The 23824-nt window shown below is 46.8% G+C and overlaps 1 protein-coding gene across 1 annotated transcript in view; it reads left to right on the forward strand.

The window, feature by feature from the left end:
• The first annotated feature begins 10576 nt into the window (after nucleotides 1-10576).
• The window catches only part of LOC119333519, a 46380-nt gene continuing 33132 nt past the window's right edge, over nucleotides 10577-23824 (forward strand). The window contains exons 1-5 of the mRNA XM_037606390.1: nucleotides 10577-11323; nucleotides 11421-11533; nucleotides 11637-11699; nucleotides 12083-12199; nucleotides 12465-12808. Coding sequence (XP_037462287.1) covers nucleotides 11672-11699; nucleotides 12083-12199; nucleotides 12465-12808 — 489 coding nt within the window. The 5' untranslated portion in view covers nucleotides 10577-11323; nucleotides 11421-11533; nucleotides 11637-11671. The remainder of the gene's footprint in view (nucleotides 11324-11420; nucleotides 11534-11636; nucleotides 11700-12082; nucleotides 12200-12464; nucleotides 12809-23824) is intronic.

Genomic DNA, 23824 nt, shown 5'->3' on the forward strand with positions numbered 1-23824 from the left:
TTACATATTTACAACAACAAGAGCAAACAGAGTTTGTAAAAGTTTTTCTTTATTACTTTCAGTTTGTCAACTGAATTGCTTGAGGACAAGCAAAGGTTTAAGCTTGGGGGAGTTGATATGTCTCCGTCGTATCTACTTTTCCAAACACTTTTGCCCTTGTTTTGGACTCTAACTTGCATGATTTGAATGGAACTAACCCGGACTGATGTTGTTTTCAGCAGAATTACCATGGTGTTATTTATGTGTAGAAACAAAAGTTCTCGGAATGACCTGAAACATCACGGAACATCTTTTCAGAAATAATAAAAAATCCTTGCAAAAGATGAAGACCAAGGGGCCCATCACCTGTCCATGAGGGTGGGGGCGCGCCTGCCCCCCTAGGGCGCGCCCCTTACCTCGTGGCCCCCCTGGAGATCCTCCGACCTCAACCCCAACTCTATATATTTGGTTTCAGGGAGAGAAAAATCAGAGAGCAGGATTCATCGCGTTTTACGATACGGAGCCGCCGCCAAGCCCTAAAACCTCTCGGGAGGGCTGATCTGGAGTCCGTTCAGGGCTCCGGAGAGGGGAATCCGTCGCCATCATCATCATCAACCATCCTCCATCACCAATTTCATGATGCTCACTGCCGTGCGTGAGTAATTCCATTATACGCTTGCTGGACGGTGATGGGTTGGATGAGATGTATCATGTAATCGAGTTAGTTTTGTTAGGGTTTGATCCCTAGTATCCACTATGTTCTGAGATTGATGTTGGTATGACTTTGCTATGCTTAATGCTTGTCACTAGGGCCCGAGTGCCATGATTTCAGATCTGAACCTATTATGTTTTCATCAATATATGAGAGTTCTTGATCCTATCTTGCAAGTCTATAGTCACCTATTATGTGTTATGATCCGTTAACCCCGAAGTGACAATAATCGGGATACTTACAGGTGATGACCGTAGTTTGAGGAGTTCATGTATTCAGTATGTGTTAATGCTTTGTTTCGATACTCTATTAAAAGGAGGCCTTAATATCCCTTAGTTTCCGTTAGGACCCCGCTGCCACGGGAGGGTAGGACAAAAGATGTCATGCAAGTTCTTTTCCATAAGCACATATGACTATATTTGGAGCCTACATTACATTGATGAATTCGAGCTAGTTCTGTGTCACCCTAGGTTATGACTGTTACATGATGAATCGCATCCGGCATAATTCTCCATCACTGATCCATTGCCTACGAGCTTTCCATATATTGTTCTTCGCTTATTTACTTTTTCGTTGCTATTGCTATCATCACTACAAAATACCAAAAACATTAGTTTTGCTATCATTACCTTTTGCTACCATTACCACTACTATCATATTACTTTGCTACTAAATACTTTGCTTCAAATATTAAGTTTCCAGGTGTGGTTGAATTGACAACTCAGCTGCTAATACTTGAGAATATTATTTGGCTCCCCTTGTGTCGAATCAATAAATTTGGGTTGAATACTCTACCCTCGAAAATTGTTGCGATCCCATATACTTGTGGGTTATCAATATGCTAGGAATCCCACGCAGGCTGGCCAAACACAGCCTCAATATATTGAAGGAATATAAGCCGGTCAAGCAAACACTGCGGCGCTTTTCCAAACACAAACGACAAGCTATGGGGGAGGAGCTAGCCAAGTTAATCGAGGTCGGATTCATCAGAGGAATAAAACACTTGTTCTGGCTAGCAAACTTGGTGATGGTGCCAAAGAAGGATAAATCCTGGCGCCTGTGCATCGATTTCAAAGACCTCAACAAGGCCTGCCCTAAGGATCCCTTCCCCCTCCCCCGCATCGATTAGATTATTTATGCTACTGTAGGACAAGACTCACTGTGTTTCCTCGACGCATACTCCGGATACCATCAAATCAAAATGAAGGAGTCCGGTCAAGCCGCAACGACATTCATTACCCCATACGGGCCTTTCTGCATCAACACTATGCCCTTCGGGCTTAAAAACGCCGGCGCCACCTACCAACGCATGATTCAAACATGCCTGGAGAAGCAAATCGGCAAGACAGTTGAGGCATATGTGGATGACGTTGTCATCAATACTAGGCACGCCGAGTCATTAATAGGCGACATGCGTCTCACATTTGACAACCTCCGCAGATATGACATCAAGCTCAATCCGGAAAAGTGTGTTTTTGGTGTTCGCGCTGGAAAACTGTTGGGCTTGATCATTTCCAATAGAGGAATTGAGGCAAATCCAGCCAAAATCTGAGCTTTTTCACAATTGGCTACACCAACAAACCTTAAATAGGCCCAAAAACTAGCTGGATGCGTGGCAGCTTTAAGCCGCTTTATCTCCAGACTAGGAGAAAAAGCATTGCCACTTTATCGCCTTCTCCGACGCACCGACCACTTCGAGTCGACGGATGCGGCAACGGCCAGACTAGAAGAAATAAAGGCTCTTTTAGCGAGCAACCCAATCCTAGCCGCGCCGAACATCGGCGAACCGATGTTATTATACATCTCTGTAACACACCAGGTGGTGAGCGCGGTGCTCGTCGTTGAGCGAGAGGAGGACAGACACAAATTCCCACTTCAGAAACCGGTATACTATGTATCCACTATCCTCACACCATGCAAATCCCGGTACCCTCATTACCAAAATATAGCATATGCGGTCTTCATCCCATCCCGGAAGCTACGACACTACTTCCAAGCGTGCTCAATCACGGTGGCTTCTGAAGTACCACTCAATGACATAATAAACAACCGCGATGCTACGGGCCAGATTGCCAAGTGGGCCATTGAGCTCCTGCCATTCGATATAACATACAAACCACAACGAGCCATTAAATCCCAAGTATTGGCCGACTTCGTCGCCAAATGGACAGAGGCCGAACTCCCTAAAGAGTACGGTACATATTCCAACTGGGTCATGCACTTCGATGGCTCTAAAATGCTGGCCGGCTTAGGAGCGGGCGTCATCTTAACGTCCCCCACTAGAGATACAGTCCAGTACGTACTCCAATATTGTACATAGACTCCAACAATGCAGCCAAATACGAGGCCTTATTGCACGGTCTTCGGATGGCTTCCTCCATGGGCACACAATGCCTGGAGGTGCGCGGGGATTCAAATCTCGCAATATCCCAAATAAATGGAGACTTCGACGCCAAAGATCCGAAGATGGCGGCCTATCATAACGCCATACTTAAAATATCAGCTCAGTTTGAGGGACTCGAGTTTCATCATGTGGCTCGAGAAAGTAATCAAGCGGCGGATGTCCTTGCTCGCATGGGCGCCAAGCGTGACCCCCCTAACAACTTTCTGGAAAGGCTCTTCAAGCCATCCATGGTGTGGTAGGGTGAGAGCAGGAACACCAGTCCAGATCCGATTATACCCCCAGATTCCAAACACAATACAGATATCATTGGGGGCTCAGCCACCCAAATAACACCATCGGCCCATCTAATAATGGCAGTAATTGCCCCATGGACCAAACCATTCTTGGCCTACCTTAATAGGCAAGATCTCCCCGAGGATCAGAATGAGGCTCGCTGCATTGTTCGGCGCTCTAAAGCCTACAAGGTCCATGACGGAGAGCTCTACAAGAAAAGCGCTACCGGAGTCCTTCAAAGATGTATCTCCGAAGAAGAGGGACGGCAGCTCCTGGCCGAAATCCATGCTGGTCTCGGTGGTCACCACGCCGCGGCTCGGGCCTCGTAAGTAAGGCCTTTCGTACAGGTTTCTTTTGGCCGACGACCCAAGCAGATGCAGAGGACCTTGTCCAACATTGTGTCGGATGCCAGCTAGTCGCTAATCAAAGCCATATGCCGCCTACCGCCCTACAAACAATCCCCATTACTTGGCCTTTCGCGGTCTGGGGGCTTGATATGGTCGGACCCCTTAAAGGAGGAAGCCATAAGAAAAAATATCTGCTGGTCATGGTAGATAAATTCACCAAGTGGATAGAGGCCAAACCAGTTAAAACGGCCGAAGTTGGACCAGTGATAGACTTCACATCCGGTGTCGTGCACCATTATGGTGTCCCACACAGCAACATCACTGATAATGGCTCCAATTTCACAGCCGATGAAGTAAAAACCTGGTGTGCTAACCTGGGCATTAAGCTCGATTACGCCCCCGTCTATCACCCACAAACAAACGATCAAGTCGAACGAGCTAATGGTCTTATCATGAGCGGCGTTAAGCCTAGACTAGTGCAGTCTTTGAAAGAATCAGACAAGCACTGGGTTGAGGAGCTCGACTCCATACTCTGGGGGCTGCGGACCACGCCCAATTGCACTACCGGATACACACCATTCTTCATGGTGTACGGCGCAGAGGCCGTTTTGCCCTGCAAAATCATTCATGACTCACCTCGAGTGTGCATGTATGAAGAGAGAGAGAGGCCGAGCTTGATCGGCGGGACAGTCTAGATGCCCTGGAGGAGGAGCGCGATGTTGCAAAAGCCCATTCTGCATTCTATCAACAACAGGCTCGCAGATACCAAAGCAGAGAAGTGCGGGCCAAGACTTATAATGTTGGTGAGCTCATCCTACGCTTGCCAGAAAAGAAAAAAGGACAAACTCAAGCCCAAGTGGGAGGGTCCCTTCATCATAGATTAAGTTCTCACTAGAGGAGCGTACCGCCTGTGTGATGCATCGAACAATCGCTTAGAGCCGAACCCGTGGAATGCTGCTAGACTCTGAAGATTCTACGCCTAGAGCCGTACTCTTTGTTCGTCTTCTTCTCCCTTTCTTTCCATTTTCTCTCTTTTTAATTTTTTTCTCCACCTCTATAGCTCTTGTGCGGCTAAACCGCACACCTATGACGTACACATCCTTAAATGTATACACTCATAATACCTGGGGGCTTCTTTTACAGAAGCTTATTATTATTTTACGAGCATCAAGCTCACCACATATGTGTCCTTTCCTCATATGTACCTTTTCTTCGCAATTATATGCGCCATCATGAATTAAGTTTTTGCCAAGCTGGGTTGTCTGGCTCCTGTGCTTATGCCCTACGTTCCCGTTTGTTTGGCTAGGGCATAAAGGGAGCACCTCTGCGATTGTTACAGCCGGGTCATCCGGACTAGTACCTCAGTGTGACGCCCCGAGACCGACGCTCCAGACAGCTTTCATGTTTTTCGTTGTTGTCATGTGTTTTGATTGCTTTGTTGCATTCATCATGGCATCTCTTGCATTGCATCATGTCATCATGCACCCCCTTTTTAAAACTCAACTAAATAAATTGCATGGATCTTCGATCCATTTAAATCAAGGGAGATGCACATGGTGATTTCTCTTTACAACATATAAAAGGCTCCCAATATTATTAGGGAGCTATAATAAATATTCTAACACACTTGCAAAAAAATTTCATGTATTTTATACTTCAAGTTTGTTCCCCAAACTTTGCCCATAATTTCTTTCACCGCTTTCCCGTTCTCCACAAAATTCCGAACATTTTTGGACTCTCCAAAAATGTTTTCCTAATTCAAACTTATTTGAATCACATTCAAATGTGTTCGAATGCAATCCTTCCAAACGGTGCCAAATGTATTATTCTTTGATCAAGCTCCTTTTTATGAGTCTAAGAAAATCGCCACCCTGCTCCAATTCTTCTCCTATCTCTGTCTACATTTCTTATTTCTCGGTTTATTTGTTAAATCAGAAAATAAAGAAGTAAATAAGAAGAGGGAGAGAGAGAGCCCAGCCTTGCCACTTGGGCCTCCTGCGGCCCATTTGGCTCAAGGCTTCCCGCAGCCCAACCTGCGCTAACCCTAGGCGCCTGAGCCACCTCTCCCGATCCCCTCTCCCTCCGCCGCCAGGAGAATCCACGCTCGACCCCTCCTCTCGCCCGTGCCCTTTTCTCCCTCTCGATATCTCCCTCACTCGCTACCTCTCCTTTCCCTGCTCGCGCCGCCACACACACAACACACAGCGCCCCATGCCCATCCCCTTGACTGCTACCTTAGCCTCCGGCCATGGCGCCCGCGCCGGCGACCCTGCAGGCCGCTGCCCTGCTGCCATGTTCCGCCGCTGCCGCACGCCAAGTCCCGCGCCGTTGCCATCGTCACGACCTGCATCGGTCCCTGCCGAGCCCCTTCATCGAGCAGCCATAGCCGCATGTTGCCGGATCCCGTCCGCTGCGACCAGGAGCGCCGTCGCCCTCGACCCGCCTCACCGTCATCCATGGCCACGCCTTCGCCAAGTGTCAGCGCAGCCTGGCCACATCCTGTTGTTCTCCTTCATCTCCGGACCCGAGCCGTCCTCTACTTCCTCTACGCCGTCCAGGAGCCACCTCGCTCGCGCGTGTCCTCCACCAGCAGCCTGCAACGCCTGAGGAGAGCCGAGCTCCTCCCGGTCCCCATGGTGGCTGCTTCCCCTGTCCCGAGTTTCCATGGAGTCGACGTTCAAGTCTCGCGCCCCCATGACCTCGCTGCATCTCACGCCGCTGCTCATGGCTTGCACCAACCTCCTCCTCCACCGTCAAGTCCGTCGTTCCCCGTCGCACCATCGCTGGAGTTCACGTCCAAGGCCCGCTGCAACCTCACCTTCGGCCATGCCTTGCCTTTCTGTACTATTGTCACTGAACGCCAAGACCAAACGTTTTGTTTTCGCCAAGTTCCGTCAAACTGACCGACCGTGTACGTCTACCGTCGCCGTGGGTTTTTTCATCAAGTTCGACTACAGCACGAAGATGTGAACAACTACGCAGAGTCGCGAAGAATGACTACACACGGGACCCGTCAAGTTCTTCTACGTGCGTGTACGACTACACATCCGAGATGCGTCTAGTACCTCTACGGAAGACCCGAACGTCTACGATCCATGTATGATGACCGTTGCCAAAGACCGTCGAGTGAACAACTACCCTCGCCGTGGACTCGACAGGAAAATGTGTACAACTACTTCCACGACGACCGCGCACCACTACCGTCGCGAGAACGACTACTTCCTATGGCCGTCCCGAGAACACCTACTTACTTTACCGAACTCGAACCACCCCGAACTCACGCTTCAAAGGTATACCCCGAGACGACCGTCCGAGAACGAATGCTTGTGTGTATGAGATGCACCCTATGTTTGCACCGTGTCTGAGTTGTCATTTGCTTGGTCCTCCTCGTTTCCATGCCACTAACCCTTGGGAACCCGACAGTCGGGAGCACCCCACCATCTTGCTCGACTCGCTCACGCCCTATCTTTTTCACCGGCATCTCAATCGAGTTACCAGAACCGTTATGTTGCCGTGGCATCATTTTCGGATTCGTTGCCGTGGCCCCTTTTCCTTCCGCCATGTCGACAAATGCTTCATATCATGTTCATGTCAACATTTTCATAAAATTGCATAAAACTTGCACATGCCATTCGCATCATGATAATAACATTTATATGTTTAAAATTGTTGTTGCGCCAAATTGCTAATGCATATGGGGATTATTGGATTTTTTGCTTGTTATATCCGGCCCCATTTAAATTTTTTAGATAGTATAGTTTTGTTATGCTTCACCTCTTGCCATGTTAACCAACATTTAATATTGTTGAGTACCTAACCGGCAGGGAACTAAATAATTGATGTGATGTTCCGTCAATATGCAACTCGTTGCATATTGAGCTCCACTTAATTTGTAGTTTTGTTTGTTGCACTTTGCCATGCCATGCATATTTAAACCGGATATGCATAATACTTGGTTGTGCATCATGCCTTATTTATGTGATGGTTGTTTATTATGTTGTTTGTTTCTTTCTGGGTTGCTTCTCTCATTAGCATCGGTTTCGTTCCTGAGTCGCGAGGATTCGTTCGACTACGTTCGTTTGTTTCTTCTTCATGGACTCATTCCCCTTCCTTGCGGGATCTCAGGCAAGATGACCATACCCTCGAAATCACTTCTATCTTTGCTTGCTAGTTGCTCTCTTTATTGCTATGCCGCGATACCTACCACTTGCTATATCATGCCTCCCATATTGCCATGTCAAGCCTCTAATCCACCTTTCCAAGCAAGCCGTTGTTTGGCTATGTTACCGCTTTGCTCAGCCCCTCTTATAGCATTGCTAGTTGCAGATGAATATTGAAGTTTGTTCCTTGTTGGAACATGGGTTTTGTTGGGATATCATTATTATATCTTGTTTACTTTAATGCAACTATATACTTGGTAAAGGGTGGAAGGCTCGGCCATATGCCTGGTGTTTTGTTCCACTCTTACCGCCCTAGTTTCCGTCATACCGGTGTTATGTTCCTTGATTTTGCGTTCCTTACGCGGTTAGGGGAATGGGACCCCCTTGACAGTTCACTTTGAATAAAATTCCTCCAGCAAGGCCCAGCCTTGGTTTTACAATTTGCCACATAACCTTTTTCACTCGGGTTTCCGGAGCCCGAGGGTCATCTTTATTTTAAACCCTCGGGCTAGTGCTCCTCTGAGTGTTGGTCCAACCTATCAGTAGCTGGTGGCCACCAGGGGCAACTCTGGGTTGGCCTACCGAAATCTTGGACAATCCGGTGTGCCCTGAGAACGAGATATGTGCAGCTCCTATCGGGATTTGTCGGCACATTCGGGTGGCTTTGCTGGTCTTGTTTTACCATTGTCGAAATGTCTTGTAACCAGGATTCCGAGTCTGATCGGGTCTTCCCGGGAGAAGGAATATCCTTCGTTGACCGTGAGAGCTTGTGATGGGCTAAGTTGGGACACCCCTGCGGGGTTTTGAACTTTCGAAAGCCGTGCCCGCGGTTATGGGCAGATGGGAATTTGTTAATATCTACTTGTAGATAACTTGACACTTAACTTAATTAAAATGCATCAATCGCAGGTGTAGCCGTGATGATATCTTTCCGGCGGAGTCCGGGAAGTGAATACAGTCTCGTGTTATGCTTGAACGTAAGTAGCTTCAAGATCACTTCTTGATCACTTATTAGCTTCTCGACCGTGCTTTGCTTCTCTTCTCGCTCTCTTTTGCGTAAGGTAGCCACCATATATGCTAGTGCTTGTTGCACCTCCACCTCACTACCCTTTCCTACCCATAAGCTTAAATAGTCTTGATCTCATGGGTGTGAGATTGTTGAGTCCTCATGACTCACAGATACTTCCAAACAGTTGCAAGTGCCGATGATGCCAGTGCAGGTGACGCAGCCCAACTCAAGTGGGAGCTCGTTGAAGATCTTGGCCGTTGTTTTATGTATTTTCTGGTTGTTCAGTAGTGGAGCCCAGTTGGGACGACCGGAGATCTAGCATTTGGGGTTGTCTTCTTTTATTTTGGTTCTGTAGTCGGACCTTGATTGTATTCTGGATGATGTATGTTTAACTTGTCTTTGTGTGAAGTGGCGATTGTAAGCCAACTCTTTATCCCTTTCTTATTCGGTACATGGGATTGTGTGAAGATTACCCCTCTTGCGACAAACCTAAAATGCGGCCATGCCTCTAAGTCGTGCCCCGACACGTGGGAGATATAGCCGCATCGTGGGTGTTACAAGTTGGTATCAAAGCCATCCCCGACTTAGGAGCCCCCTGCTTGATCGAATCGCTAATGTTGTTGAGTCTAGAACAAAATGTTTTGAGTCTTAGGATTATATATATCGGAGAGTAGGATTCTTTTTACTCCTCAGTCCCTTCGTCGCTCTAGTGAGGCCTCCTGACGTAGTGTTTTGACTCTCCTCTCTCAAATTTCACTAAAAAAAATTAGGATCACGCGGGTATCTTGGAATCGTTCCGATGGTTTTGTGACGAGAACATTGTTCTTGGTGCCTCCTGACATTTAGGGGTTATGGCAGTGTTCCGGGGAGTTGAGCTCTGAGGTGTTGTTGTCACAATTTTATCATTGCAGTTCTGGAATACCTGAGTTTCGTCGACATCAAAAATCTCTTTTATGCAGTTGTTGGTGAGATAACCTCGACGCCAACCTGTACTTGGGCGGGAGTTCGGGAGTATTGCCATAACTCATATAACAGATGCTTTTCGAAGGTTGAGGTAAATGATTTCCGAAAGTTTCTTGGTTATGTGTTGAAGGAGGATACAGCTGGATGCAGGATTTGTTAGTTTTGGGTGAGATATTATGCTTCCCCTGCATCCCCAACACCTGATTGCATAACCAGAAAGTTTCGGGAGTTTATAAGTGGGAATTTAAGTAGCTCCTAGAATATTTTTCCAACAGACACATGGTACAATATGGGATCTATCATATGTTTGTTTCCAGCTTATTCTACAAGCCAATCCTTTGTTTTGTTTTCAGTTGTGGTATTCGAGTTGCTTCAAAGTCAAGTGTTGATTCCATACCTTCCTTAAGCGATGCTCTCATATTTCTATGAGAGTATTAATCCTTTTTGATCATCAAGGTTGTCATCTCAATTCTTTTGGGTCCGAATAACTGCCACACGTGTGGCGTCGATAGGAACCCGCCCGCACGCCTCGTGCGGCATAGACGGGGATCGGCCCGCACGACCACGTCCGAGCGCACAAAAGCACGGCCCGCACGTCCGGCGTGTGGCAACCCCGCCCGCACTGCCCCGTCCGAGCTAGAAGACCGGCTGCCCGCACGACCCAGCCGATCCACGCCTCCGATCCATCCCCTCTCTCGTACGCCACCATCGTCCCCCACCTCTCGAACCCCGACATCCGTCGCCGGCCATCCCTGGTTGCCATGGCAACCAGGGCAGATCCGTAGGGCGCTCCGACCCCAAACCACACCCTAACCCTTCCCATCCCCAGCCGCCCACTCCAATCCAGCCCTCCAGACACGATCAACTAAAACCAGGTGAAAATTCTCGATCTCGTCCTTCCCTCTCATCCTTAAGGCTGAAAATCTCCCGATCTTGTACTGGGTCCATACTATAGGGGTAGAACACTGCATGGTTCGGTGTATATTCGCAATTGCCAGGCAGAATACACCAGATCTGCCATGTACTACGTTTGAGGTTAACTTAGGTGCCTAGTTTAGGCACTTAAGTAGTTGGGTATGAAATGGATGAGTAGGAATCCCTAAAAAAGGGCAGGAAGGACGATTTTTTGAATGAAGAGGGTGGGAAAAAATAATTGCCACTTGTGTGTAACGACAGTTGCCGCTTGTGTATGATGACAATTGCCACCTATTTTGACCTGTTGCTTGCCATCCCTATCTTCCATGTGCAAGCAGCAGAAGAATACAATTCTTGTGGATTATTGATGCCTTTTTGATCATCCAGTGATTGAGAACATGTCGGAAAAGAATCGAGACGCGGAAAGGATGAATCGCGAAGGTGGCGCTGATGCTTGGGGTTCTCAAAGGCCAGAAACACCGCCTTGGGATGCAGCAGAGTATAGTCAACTCATCTCTGCACGGCCGTTGCTGCCACTACTAGAACAGTATGCAGGCGTAGGTATGATGCGTGGTAACAAAAAGAAGAGAGCAGTTGCCAACTTCGCAACGATGAAGATGACATTCTACTTATGTCCTACACTCCCATTTTTTTGCAGGTTCTTATGACCAAAACACTCTCAGGGGGCCCCATGGCAAGTTCAGTCACAAGGCGCTAACACTGACATATGTACGGGCAACCAACCTCAACTAGCTAGTATGGCTAATCAAGGTAATGCAAAACCAAAAAAAACACATACTGCTGTGGACGTGAAAAATGGACATGCAAAAAAACTGGCAAGAGGACTCACGAGTTATCACGGGTGAAAATGCAGGGCCTTCATGCAGCACGTGACATCAGCCAGCACCCATGTACCTGCCATCGACGTCATACACAGGTCAGTCCATAAAAAAAGTGAAGTTGCGGATGTTCAATTAGCAGAAGGGGCATAGTTGGCAGCTCCAAATTGCCATGACTGGACTTCTACAATTGCCATGAATTTAAAACTACATTTGCCATCCCTGGATAACTGTTGTTGCCATCAGTCGACACTTGCAGTTGCCATGGAGAAACAACTGCAGTTGCCATGCCAGAGCAACTACAGTTGCCATGTCATCGCAACTGCAGTTGCCATGGAGGAACAACTGCGGTTGCCATGCCGATGCAACTATAGTTGCCATGCCAGTAAACTGCAGTTGCCACATCAGGGGCGACTGCAGTTGCCGTGCTAGCACAAACTGCAAATTGCCATGAATTGACCAACCACTACCATGCTTACAGCGTATTACGCTGGTGGTGACACGGCAAACGTCCCGTGGCAAGCTTCACAAATTGCAGGTGGAGCACGACATTTTGGTGTCACAGACCACACAAGATGGCCAAATGCAGCACAACAAGGTAAGGAAAAAAATTGAACCACAAAAAACATCACTACATTTGTTGTTTGTAGTTTTTTGTAGGCAAAACAATAGTTGCCATGTTTGTTGAACAGTACCTGCCATGACTGGACAGCTACAGCTGCCACACATGTCCACACGCAGTCTCACGGCTTGCTGTTTGAAAATATGTCGTGCCAAATCAATCGAAGATGGTGTGATCCGTTGTGATACACATCTTATTCAACCAAAAAATCTTACTCTCGTGCTTGTTTTTTCTATTACAGAACCTACAACTACAGTGAACAGCGGTGCGGGGACATCTACTGCGGGGAGCTCTGAGCGCACGGAAGACGCGTTCCACCAGCCAGCAGACTGTCATGCCGCAAACAATTTCGAGTCAGAGTCGGGAATGGCAATCATTCCAGCAATGCCGACGAGCACCCCTTTGAACACAAGCACTAGCAACACTCGAGTAGATGGAACTGCCGCCGATACTGAAGCGAATGATGAAACTGACGACGACGCACAAGAGGATGAAGATGGTGGGCAATCCGAGATCGTGGTACCTCAGCCACCATACATTGGGCAGAGATTTGGATCGTTCGCAGAAGCAAAGGAATACCACCAGGCATACGCAAAGTTCCATGGATTTGCGGTCAACACCGAGTACCATAGGAAAATTAAGAAAACTAATGAGTACAGCAGAGGTGAGATGAGGTGCCACAAGGCACGGAGGAACAAGAAGGGGAAAGGTGTTGCGCCTGTCATTCCGGAACGAAAGAGAGGCATCATTCTCAAGACGGGGTGCCCTGTCCGGTGTAAGCTAAACATAGATGGAGCAACATGGGTGGTCAATGAGTATTTTGACGAGCACAACCACGAACTCATAAAGAAGTTCGACCTGGTGAAATTTCTGACCGCCCACAGAGGGTTCACCCCCGTCGAAAGGAAATTCGTAAAGCTGCTACATGATTGTAACGTCGGTCCATCAAGAATGGTACAGATACTATCTCTCATCCACAGCAAAAAGGGGACTCTGAGTAGCATGCCATACATACCAGCTGACGTCACAAACCTACAGGCCAAGTACCGTAGAGAGAGCAAGTTGGCAGACATAGAGGCCACAATAGCCTACTTCGATGCGAAAGCAAAGGAAGATCCAGATTTCATCTACAGGATAAGGTTGGACGATGAGGACCGTGTCAGGAACATGTATTGGGTGGATGGTGCTGCAAGGAGAGCCTACAAACATTTCCAAGATTGCATTTCATTCGACGCGACGTACCTCACCAATATGTACAAGATGCCATGCGCTCCGTTCATAGGAATAAATAACCACAATCAGTCGTTGCAGTTCGGATGCGGCCTCGTCCGGAACGAAGACACAGATGGGTACGTTTGGCTGTTCAAGACCTTCTTGGAGTGCATGGATGGACTTGCTCCGATGAACATAATAACGGACCAAGATTTCAGCATGCGTGCAGGCATAGAGGAGGTCTTTCCGTTGGCAGTGCACAGGCACTGCAGGTGGCACATTATAAAGAAGGCTGAGGAGACGCTAGGACCGTTCTTTGCCGACCGTCCAGAGCTGCACAAGGCATTCGAGCTGTGCGTGGACCACAGCTTGACGGTGGAGGAGTTTGAAAGGAGCTGGATGGCCATGACTGAAACACATCAAGTCCAGGACAACGAGACTCTTGTTAGCCTGTGGGAGAAGCGAATGTACTGGGTGCCGGCCTACTTCATGCAGTGCTTCTTCCCCTTTCTGCAGACTACGCAGCGCAGCGAGGGGTTCAATGCTGTTTTAAAGCGGTACGTCAGCCCTGGCAACTCATTGCTACAGTTTGCCAAGCAGTACACAGCTTTGCAACAAAAAATTCTGGGATCTGAGCTACAGCAAGAAGCGACCACAGCCCTAAAGCAGCCAAAATTGCTAACGTATTTACCGATGGAGAGGCAAATGAGCAAGATATACACCAACAAGATCTTTAACAAGTAAGTCAGTTGCATTACAGTCTTATTTGCATAAAAAGCACCAAGTCAGTAGGGGCCTTGTAGAGTGCAATGCAGTTGCCATGACATGCAGCTGCCATGTTTAATGAAATACTGTTTGCCATGCTTACTCAGATGCAGTTGCCATGTTAAAATGAAAATTTTGTTTTGGCATACTTGCTCGGGTGCATTTCCCTTGTTGAATGAAGTGCAGTTGCCATGTTTTATGCGCTGTGCTTCCATTGGAGCATGTTGGCATGCAAATGCCAATGTCAAAAAATGCTAAAAAAATGTTATATTGGCGACACATATGCTGAAATGCAGTTGCCATGTTTAATGAAATGCATCTGCCCTTTTTTTGAAATGCAATTGACATGTTTACTCAGCTGTAGATGCCATGTTTAATAAAAATGCAGTTGCCATGTTTTATGCAATGTGCTTCCATTGGGGAATGTTGGTGTGGAAATGACGATATCCAGTTGAAAATGTACTGCAATTGCCATGTCTGTTGTACTGCAATTGCCATGTATGTTGTAATGCATTTGCCATGTGTAGTGTACTGCATTTGCCATGTTCAACGTAATATATTTGCCATGTTCAATGAACTATGTTTGCCATGTTCAAACAAAATGTATTTCTATTTCCATGACAACATAAGGGTGTACAAGAAAAAGATCGCATGAAAGTTTAATAGAAAACACACAAAACTTGCAGATTCCAGGAAGAAATAAAGCGTGCCAGCATGTTCACGGCTTTCCGGGTGGACGAACATACGTTCAAGGTGTGTTCTATTTTGGGCATGTCAAATTCAGAACCTGAAGACGCGGACAAAGGAAGGAACTACTTCGTCAGAGCCTCGATAGGCGAAGGCGAGTACTACTGCCAATGCTGCAAATTCGAACGGGACGGCATTGTGTGCTGTCACATACTAAAAGTCATGGACATGAACGCTGTGACATGCATGCCCCGCCATTTCATAAGGAGGCGATGGACTTGGGACGCTGACGACGCGTTGGCGCCGCAGACAACACACGCAGTTCTGGCTGTGCATGACGAGAGACCTGAGTCAACCATGGAAGCCGTGAGGCACGTTGTGCTGACAAAGAACTATGCTGAGCTAATTGATGAAGCGTGCAAGAGTGATGACACAGCGAGAGTCGCAGAAAAACACAGGAAGGCACTGAAAAGAGAGCTTGATGAGATCAAAAAAAGGAAAGCCGAGGAAGCCTTACACCAGTTCCCCCGCACATCAAGTGTGCCTTCATCCACGGGGCCATCGTCTGAAAACTCGGAGATAGGATCTGGAACAGCAAGCACACAAACCCAGGTCAGGAACCCACCCCGTTCCATCACAAAGGGTCGTCCGAGAGAGATAAGGTACAAGTCGGGACTGGAGATTCAAGCAAAACACAAGAAAACGAAGAAAGGGGCGGGCAATCCATGAGCAAAAATTGGGGCGCTGTGACATGGTCCATGTGGACATTTTGTTTTGTACCCCTATACGATGGGATTTTTTTTAATTGGGAGAATGACTCTTGAGGGGGGACAGAAGTAGAAGGAAAATTCATTGAATGGATAAAATGCATTTGCCATGTTATGGGTACTTAATCTGCCATATTATGTGTAGTTAATCTGCCATGCTATTTTATACCAAATATGCCATGCTATTTTATACTAGATAAGCCATGCTATTTTATACTAAATATGCCATGCTACTTTATACTAAATATGCCATGTTAGTTGTACTGGATCTGCCATGTTAGTTGTACTGGATTTGCCATGTAAGTTGTACTGGATCTGCCATGTTATTTATGATGTATCTGCCATGTTAGTTGTACTGAAAATTTCCGGATGCTTTTTGTAATGACTCTGCATGGCATATATCCCCATGACAAATACGATGCGGTTTAGAAGCACGTAGTGTGTTGTGTGCAATGTATGGGAAAACAAGTTGGAAAAAAAAGCGTAAACGTGCATAAACCGCAGCAAAGGTTATGGCTACATGATAAACCTACCCAATGCTAGCCGGTGCAATTAGCGATGAAAAAGAACAAGCAAAACAGCCAAAAATGAAAAAATGACAATGACTTTCACTAACCATGTCTGTTGAACTACATTTGCCATGTTTTTTTTGAAAACATCGCAGACGCATTCGAAAGAGCAAAAAACGATGCTAGAAACGACGAAACCACTGTCGTAATGATAAACATAAAAACAGATCTGATGTAACGCCTAAAATAGGTTCACGTCCACACATGTATTACAGAAAACACTAAAAATGTCGCTAACACGCCACCATTACATAGTAGGCTACACGAGGTTGCAGTCATAACGTAGCACACAAAACATAGTTTTCGACAAAAGAACAGAGAGATAGTACCTTACATTCCTCAACAACAGAATGTAAGGTGTGCGTCTGGTGTGTAACGCCACGTGATCACTTGTACTTCTTGATGACTTGCTTGACAGCTTCCTCCACGAACTCGCGTGCTCCGGACCGCTTGTTGAAATCTTCATTCGTCAGCCAGTTCCATGTGCAGATTTTTCGGAGCTCAACGACCGTTGCATCTGTGATAGCGGGGACAATTCTGCCTTCCCACTTTGCAAAGTATTCCAGCGCGTGAAAGCCACAGTCTGTCCTGCACGAGGAAAAAGAGTTCAGGTGAACACGCAAAATGGACAGCTGCACCAAAGATGGACTTCAGTTCAGATGTGTCAACAAAAAGAGGGGGTGGATTGATGTAAAAATGGCACATGAAGGAGCGGGTTAAAAGAAATTACGTGTTCCCTTGCTTCACAGTCGCCACATACTCAGTCGGGAAATGCCTGATCTGGACCTTTGAATGTTCTTAGTGACGGTTCCAAGTCTCTTTGAGGTTCTTGATGAAGAATTCGGCATGCATAGTAAGGTCTGCATCAGCTTCCGAACGGATTGAATCAAGCACCTCGATACGTTGGTTCTTCAGGTCAAGACAGACCGCATAGTGGTGACCACACTTGTCGTGTCGGTCGTGTGGTGCAAGCTCCTGGAACATGGGGAACATGACCTGCATTTAAAAAAGTGAAGAAATGAGATACAAAGTTCACATGAAAGAACAACAGAGGGACAAAAAAATTAGAATCACGTAGAATGTTTGATTATGGGTGGGAGTAGTTGAAAGAAAGTTGCCGTCCATTGTATGAACAAAATGAGCCATGTATTTTACTATCAAGTTGCCACATAGTTTGCATGGGGATACAAAAAATCAAGAAGTCAGTGTGCACGGCAACTGTTGCCACATGAAAACTTCTGCCACACAAACGCAAGTACAGGTTCTGGCAAAAAACCACGCCATGTGAAAAAACGGTGCAGACAGGAAAGGAGTACTCACATATTTCTTCAGTGTGAGCTTGAAGTCACCGTGTTGTGCAAAATTGTTCCTCAGGATTTTGTGGTGGAAGTCACCATCCCATATTTTGCAGGTCACATTGTAATGCATGATTATCTTGTCAGCGCATACATCGGTGTGATTGTTGATGTAGTCGATCCCGCATGCAACTACATTCGTCGACATTTTTCCGTTTGGCCTCACGGACTCGGCAAGATCACCCAGGTCGACGTACGTCGCTCCGCACTGAATGACTTTCGTTCTGTCCAAACATGAGCTGTATGAAAACGATATAGCATGGAAGAATCATGCCTACTAAGTAAAAAAATATATGAAAGAACTAAAACGTAAGCGGACCATTTATAAAAAGTACGAAGTAGATAAATGGTAAAAAAGAGCAAGCAAGATGAGAGATTATGGGGTATGGTAATTTACGCTTTTAGCTCCTTCATGTGCTTGCTGTTGGTCCTCGCATTTCCAAAACGCTTGACGATATCGTACAGCTGGGTCTGTTCCTTAGTGGCCCTGAATTCGGGCTCGTAGTCTTCCACGGGGGGTGGGTGAACTACCCTCTGCTGCCTCACAGGACCAGGGGTGACACTCCTAATGGTATCCTCAGATACCGTATCTGCAGGCACATTGGAACTTGATTGCCCTTGCCCTCGTGAGGAACTCCTCTGCAATGCTATCTCCTCGATCATGCGGTAAACTTCATCAAGTGACGGTGAAATCTCCTCAGGGGTGGCTGCAATGAATATAAAAAAAAGTGGGTTAGGATACATATAAAATCCAAAAACAGATGGATTGTGAGGAGGTAAAGGTCCATGATGTGATATGTAGGTAGAAAAAGTGGGGCAGTTGCCATGGGTGGTCCAACTACAGTCGCTATGACATAGCAAATACAATTGCCATGTAGTTGCACTGTAGTTGCCACCTAGTTGTACTGTAGGTACCATGTCACAGCAACTGCAGTTGCCATGTTGTGTCGGCTCCACTTGCCATGTGAATGCCGTATGAAAAAATGCAGCATGGTAGAAAAAATGCAGGTGGCATGATGTGGCAAATCCAGTTGCCATGTGTACTGAACTGTATTTGCCATGTGACAGCAACTACAGTTGCCATGTTGAAATAACTTCAGTTGCCACGTGCTTGCCCAAATGTCAAACGCAGCATGGCAGCAAGAAAAAAACGTAGGTGACATGGTGCATCAAATCCAGTTGCCATGTCGTCACATGGCAGTTGCCGTCACAAGTGAGGACCCCCAAAGAATGTGATTGGGACAAAAGTCAAACTACAAACATGTATACAAGAAAATCGTAAGTGCGTGATGAGTGTACCTTGCACAATTAGCTCTGCGAACTTGACAGCCTTCCTGCCCTCGACCATTGGCTGCGCCATCATTGCGGGCATGCCTCCTGGGAAAGCAAAGGCAACTGGTATAGGATCGTGCACCACCGGTTGATCTTGACTGACGCCGAGGCTGAAGCTTGGTGGGGTAAAGGCCATTGGGTGCCTCTCATTCCTACTGGCCGGACCACTAACGACTTTTGGGGCAGAATCCAAGGGTGAAAGATCAAAAAACATATCTGAATCGGCCGCTACAAAATGATCGGCCTTATTTGCAGGGCGGGGCGTGTTGTCAGCGGTCTCAGCCGCAGCTTTCATGACAATCTTCTTGTTTGGACTGTAGGGGACACCGACATTGACTGGGAGCCTGGAAGTGCGCAGATTTATGCTGGAAGACCAGCACGCGGGGGCTACGACGCCTAGGTGGAAGACCAGCACGCGGAACGGTCGCCTTAGCAGTATCTCCACCGACAGGAGCTGGAGCTGTTGTGCCAGGATTCTCATCTGCAGATGGCATATCCTTGTGAAGTGCCGCCTTAGCCGCTTCTGTCATGGACACAGGTGAGACACCAGGCACGCGCTTGGAATCAGTGTCAGATGAGCGGGAATCTTCCATGCCTAGGTTGGTCTCAGGAGCATCCACTTCGACGCTTGCTGATGGGGTGGCATGGCTCACAGCAGCATCCTTCATTGCCAGAAGAGTTGGCAATATTTCAGCTGTCCTGGCGGATACCGACTCGTCACTCCCCGATGTACGGATGCCTGTTGTTCTAGCCTGCACATCTGCAGCCGGCGGAGATGGTCGGCCACTTGCATCAGAGTTAGTGGGAGCAGTTGACGGTGCAGCAGCAGTATTGTCGCCTGGCGCCTCATGTACATCTGAGTTGCCACCTGTTGACAACTTTGAATGCAGGCGTTCGAGTGGGTCTCTACTGATATGCTTGGCCCCGCGCGTAGTAGTCTTCTTCACCCTGCAAAGGAAAAAAAGCACGTGAAAAATGGTATGAAAAAAATGGACAAAAAAATATGTTTGCAATGATAGAAGCATTAAAAAACTAAAAACAAGTGGAAAAAGCTGGTAGTTGCCATGTAAGGGGGTCATGAGTTGCCATGTGCCATAGTTAGCAGTTGCCATACAGCAGCAGTTATCAAAGTTAGGCAAATTGAAAGGAATGATAGAAATGTCTGATCTGTGAGGAATGCAATTTCAAAATTAGGTGGGGGATGAACTATCAGAAGAAAATGGTAAAAAAAAGATGACAGTTGCCATTAGGTACAGAAATAGTTGCCATTTGGCCTAGATGCCAGTTGCCATCTAAAGATAATAGGAGTTGCCATACATTTAAAAAATGAAGGAATAAATCATTTGGAAAAACAGCAGTTGCCTCGTGGGGGATGATAACAGAAGAACATGTGACAAAGCAGACCAGTTGCATTGAAAAATCAAGAAAAAAACCGCTATCTCAAATGAAAAGCACATGGAGAAACCTACTTCTTGACTGCCTTCCTCAGGTCAGGCAACACGACAGGATCCCCGGTGTTGGTTGTCGTCGTACGAGCAGAAGACCTAGTGGAAGGGATGTCACCGGCAATGGGGGCACCTTTGTTCAAGCGAGCAGAAACACGGGTTGGCGTTGGCGCCTGTTTCTTCGTAGCTGCTCGTCCACCAGCGGTCGGCTCACTGCATGCAACAGATGGAAGGAAAAAAGAAGGTGGCAATTGTCAGACAACCAACTAATTGCCGCGCTTGACAAAAAACAAGTGCAAAAGAAATGGATGAGATTGTTCCAAAGAAAAGATACACAACAGAAAACTAAAATTGAGAGTCGAACCTCTTCCTGGCAGCTACGGGATCGATCCTAGACCTCTTGCCAGCAGAACCCTGCCCAACATCCTCTGGAGCCCTCCCCCTCCTTGATGGCAAAACCCCCTCGCGTCTCGCAGCCGTATGTTCTTTCACTTTCTCCGGTGGGTGGGCACCTGTTGCATCCTTGCCCTTGTTGCCGCATGTGCGAACTTCAGCGTGTTCATCGTCATCGGTGTCATCGTCGTCGTCCTTGCTGAGGCCAGCGTCTCCATCCACATCATCCTGTGTGTCACCGGGCTCTTGGGAGCTGTTGTAGTCATACCGGCCACGGCAACCGGTTGGCCGATGTGTACGTTCTGGGACAAATGAAGTGAACTGCCTCGCAACCGCGTCGCTGTCAGAGGCACTGAGGGACGTCCACCCCTCAACCAACTTCCCGAGCAGGCCGGTCATTCCGGATGCAAACTGCCCAATTAGATGCTCCACTAGTGCCCTCGCCTGTGCACGAAAACAAGAAGCATCAACAAAACAACACCCGTACTGCATTCGCTTCCGCGACATCAACATGTAATCCACGGCAAACCGTAGATGTGGACATTTTGATTACCTCAGAAGGGCAAGACGGAGCTAAGTGCACGTCCATCCACTTTTCAAATTTTTGAGGCCCCCCAAACACGTTGTAGTCTATAGCATGCTTGGCCATCAACTATGAAAAACAAAAAAAGAAATTGTAAGCATGCCTTATAAACCACGGACGGTTGCGTCATGTCAAATTTGTAAGCATGCCGTGTGAAAAAGACATAAACAAAAACTAACCTGTAGTTTTCCATATGTGCCATCAGTTGCCCTGTCTGCGGCAAGCACAGCCTTGACAGCGCTGATGGTCCACGCAGAAACAGCAAACTTGTGAGTAGGCGGCGGGCCTCCTATCCCGGTGAAATCCACGGTGGACAGATCAAGAGAGTCGACATGAGCTGATTTAAAACAATTTTGCAAAGAAAAGAAAATATCAGTTGCCATCGTGGTTAATTTGTAGTTCAGAAAAAAAAGAGCAGGATAATGTATGATCCAATGATAATATGTATGTGTTAGTTGCCATTAAAGTGTGATGGCAGTTGTCATCCTACTGTGATAGCAGTTGCCATGCTAATATGAAGGTAGTTGCCACATTGTCAGTATGACAGTTGCCACGTTGTCATTATGGCAGTTGCCACATTGTCACTATGGCAGTTGCCATCTTGTTATGACCAGATTGTCATGCATGAAATAAAAGTACGTTATAAACAAAGAGTTCACACAGAGATCTGGTGAAAATAAATACCATTAAGTGCAGACGACAACCCTTCTGGTACATCTTGTTTTTGAAAGCATCGTGGAGAAAGTCGGCAATAAACTTACACCAGTTCATACTCTTCACGTTTTTTAGATTCGCCTGCACCACACAAAATTTCAAGGCAAAAAAGTTTGCCGCGTCAGAAATCAAAACGGAAGAAACACAACGAAAACACTGGCAGTAGCAAGCATGGATCATTCACCAGGATGGGGAAACATTTGTTGCTTGGGCGAAGAGAAGTGGTCGGCGCGAAAACAGCTGAGATGAGGTACATGAGTAGCTTCATCTTGAAAACTTCTCCGTGCGTCGTCATGTCCTACAGAGAATCTGCCATTACAGACGTGTTCGACATTGCCTCCAAGCCAGGAAACAAACGGGCGAACAGCTCTTCCTCGATCTCATTATTAACCTCGTACGGGACTTTGATATGTCCCCAAGGCACACCCAAAGTGCAGAACACGGATTCCTCATTCAATGGAAGTCTTCCCCGTCCCGGGATCACGAATTCCCTGGAGGCGGGATCGTATATCTCACCAAGCCAGTCGCATACCGGGTTGACAAGGTTCGTACACCGAACATCCATCAGAACCTGCATACCCATCTCAGCAGCAGCTCCCTTTTGATCGTCAGTGAATTTGTCAATCAACACGGTCAGACGTTCCTGGGAGGCTCTGTTGCGAATACGTTTCTTCTTCTGCAAAAAACAAACACAAAAGTGTTGAGCTGTTGCCATGTTTTTGCAATGTTATGAAAATTTAGTTCATGATGGACGACTATAAAAAAGATCTAGCTGCCAACAAATAACATAAATCAGGAGGAGGGGGGCGGGTGTGTGGACAGTTACCTCATCGCCCTCTTTTCTCCGTCCAGTTGCCTGGTTACGTTGAGGTGGATCCATGAAATCGTCATCATCACTTTGATGATCGCCACGAGCCATTCTGTTGATGTAGGAACAGACCAAATTGTTAATGGCGAAAATGTAAAATGCAATGGGTAAGCAGTTGCCACCTAACAGAAAAATATTAACTATTTGAATGCAAATGTGGTTGCCATACTATGCAGCCAGTTTGCCACACTGTCATATCTGTATTGTGGCAACAGACATTGTGTTCACATACTGTATTGCAACATGATTATACAAAATCCAAAGTGGCAAACACGCCAACTCAATGTGCACATTAGTTCCGTCCAGTGCTACCGATTGTGGCAACTATCAAAGTTTGGAAACTGTCGCAAATAATTCAGAAAAAAAAAACAAGTCTCACAAATGAAAAAGAATGTTTGAGGTTACTATTATGTAAATTCAGTAAAAAATCAGTTTGCCTCGTTCAAGAGCGTGTATGTGGAAACTATCTCATTCATTCAGTAAATTTTAGTTGCCCCCCTTGTGTGTGAGCTTGAACACATTTGTGGCAACTATGACAGTCAGTTTCAGAAAATATGTTGCCGCAGAAGAGAACACAATTGTGGCAACTGCCACATTTGTTCATGTAGTTTAGTTGCCACACACCTGTTCACGTTCGGTCATACTGCCATAGTTGCCACATTCAGAAAGCATATTTTTTCTGGTTACTTATCGTACAAGTTCAGCAGAATTAAAATTTGCCACATGGGAAGAGCATGCGTGTGGCAACTGCCACAGGAGTTCAATGAAATTAGTTGCCACCTCGTTTTGGGGTGGCAACTATGACAGTCATTTTTGGAAATCTATTGCCACATGGGAGAACACGTTTGTGGCAACTACCACGTTTCTTCAGGTAGTTTAGTTGCCGCACATTTGTTCACGTTCAATCATAC

This window comes from Triticum dicoccoides, chromosome 7A, assembly GCF_002162155.2.
Source record: "Triticum dicoccoides isolate Atlit2015 ecotype Zavitan chromosome 7A, WEW_v2.0, whole genome shotgun sequence".
NCBI lineage: Eukaryota > Viridiplantae > Streptophyta > Magnoliopsida > Poales > Poaceae > Triticum > Triticum dicoccoides.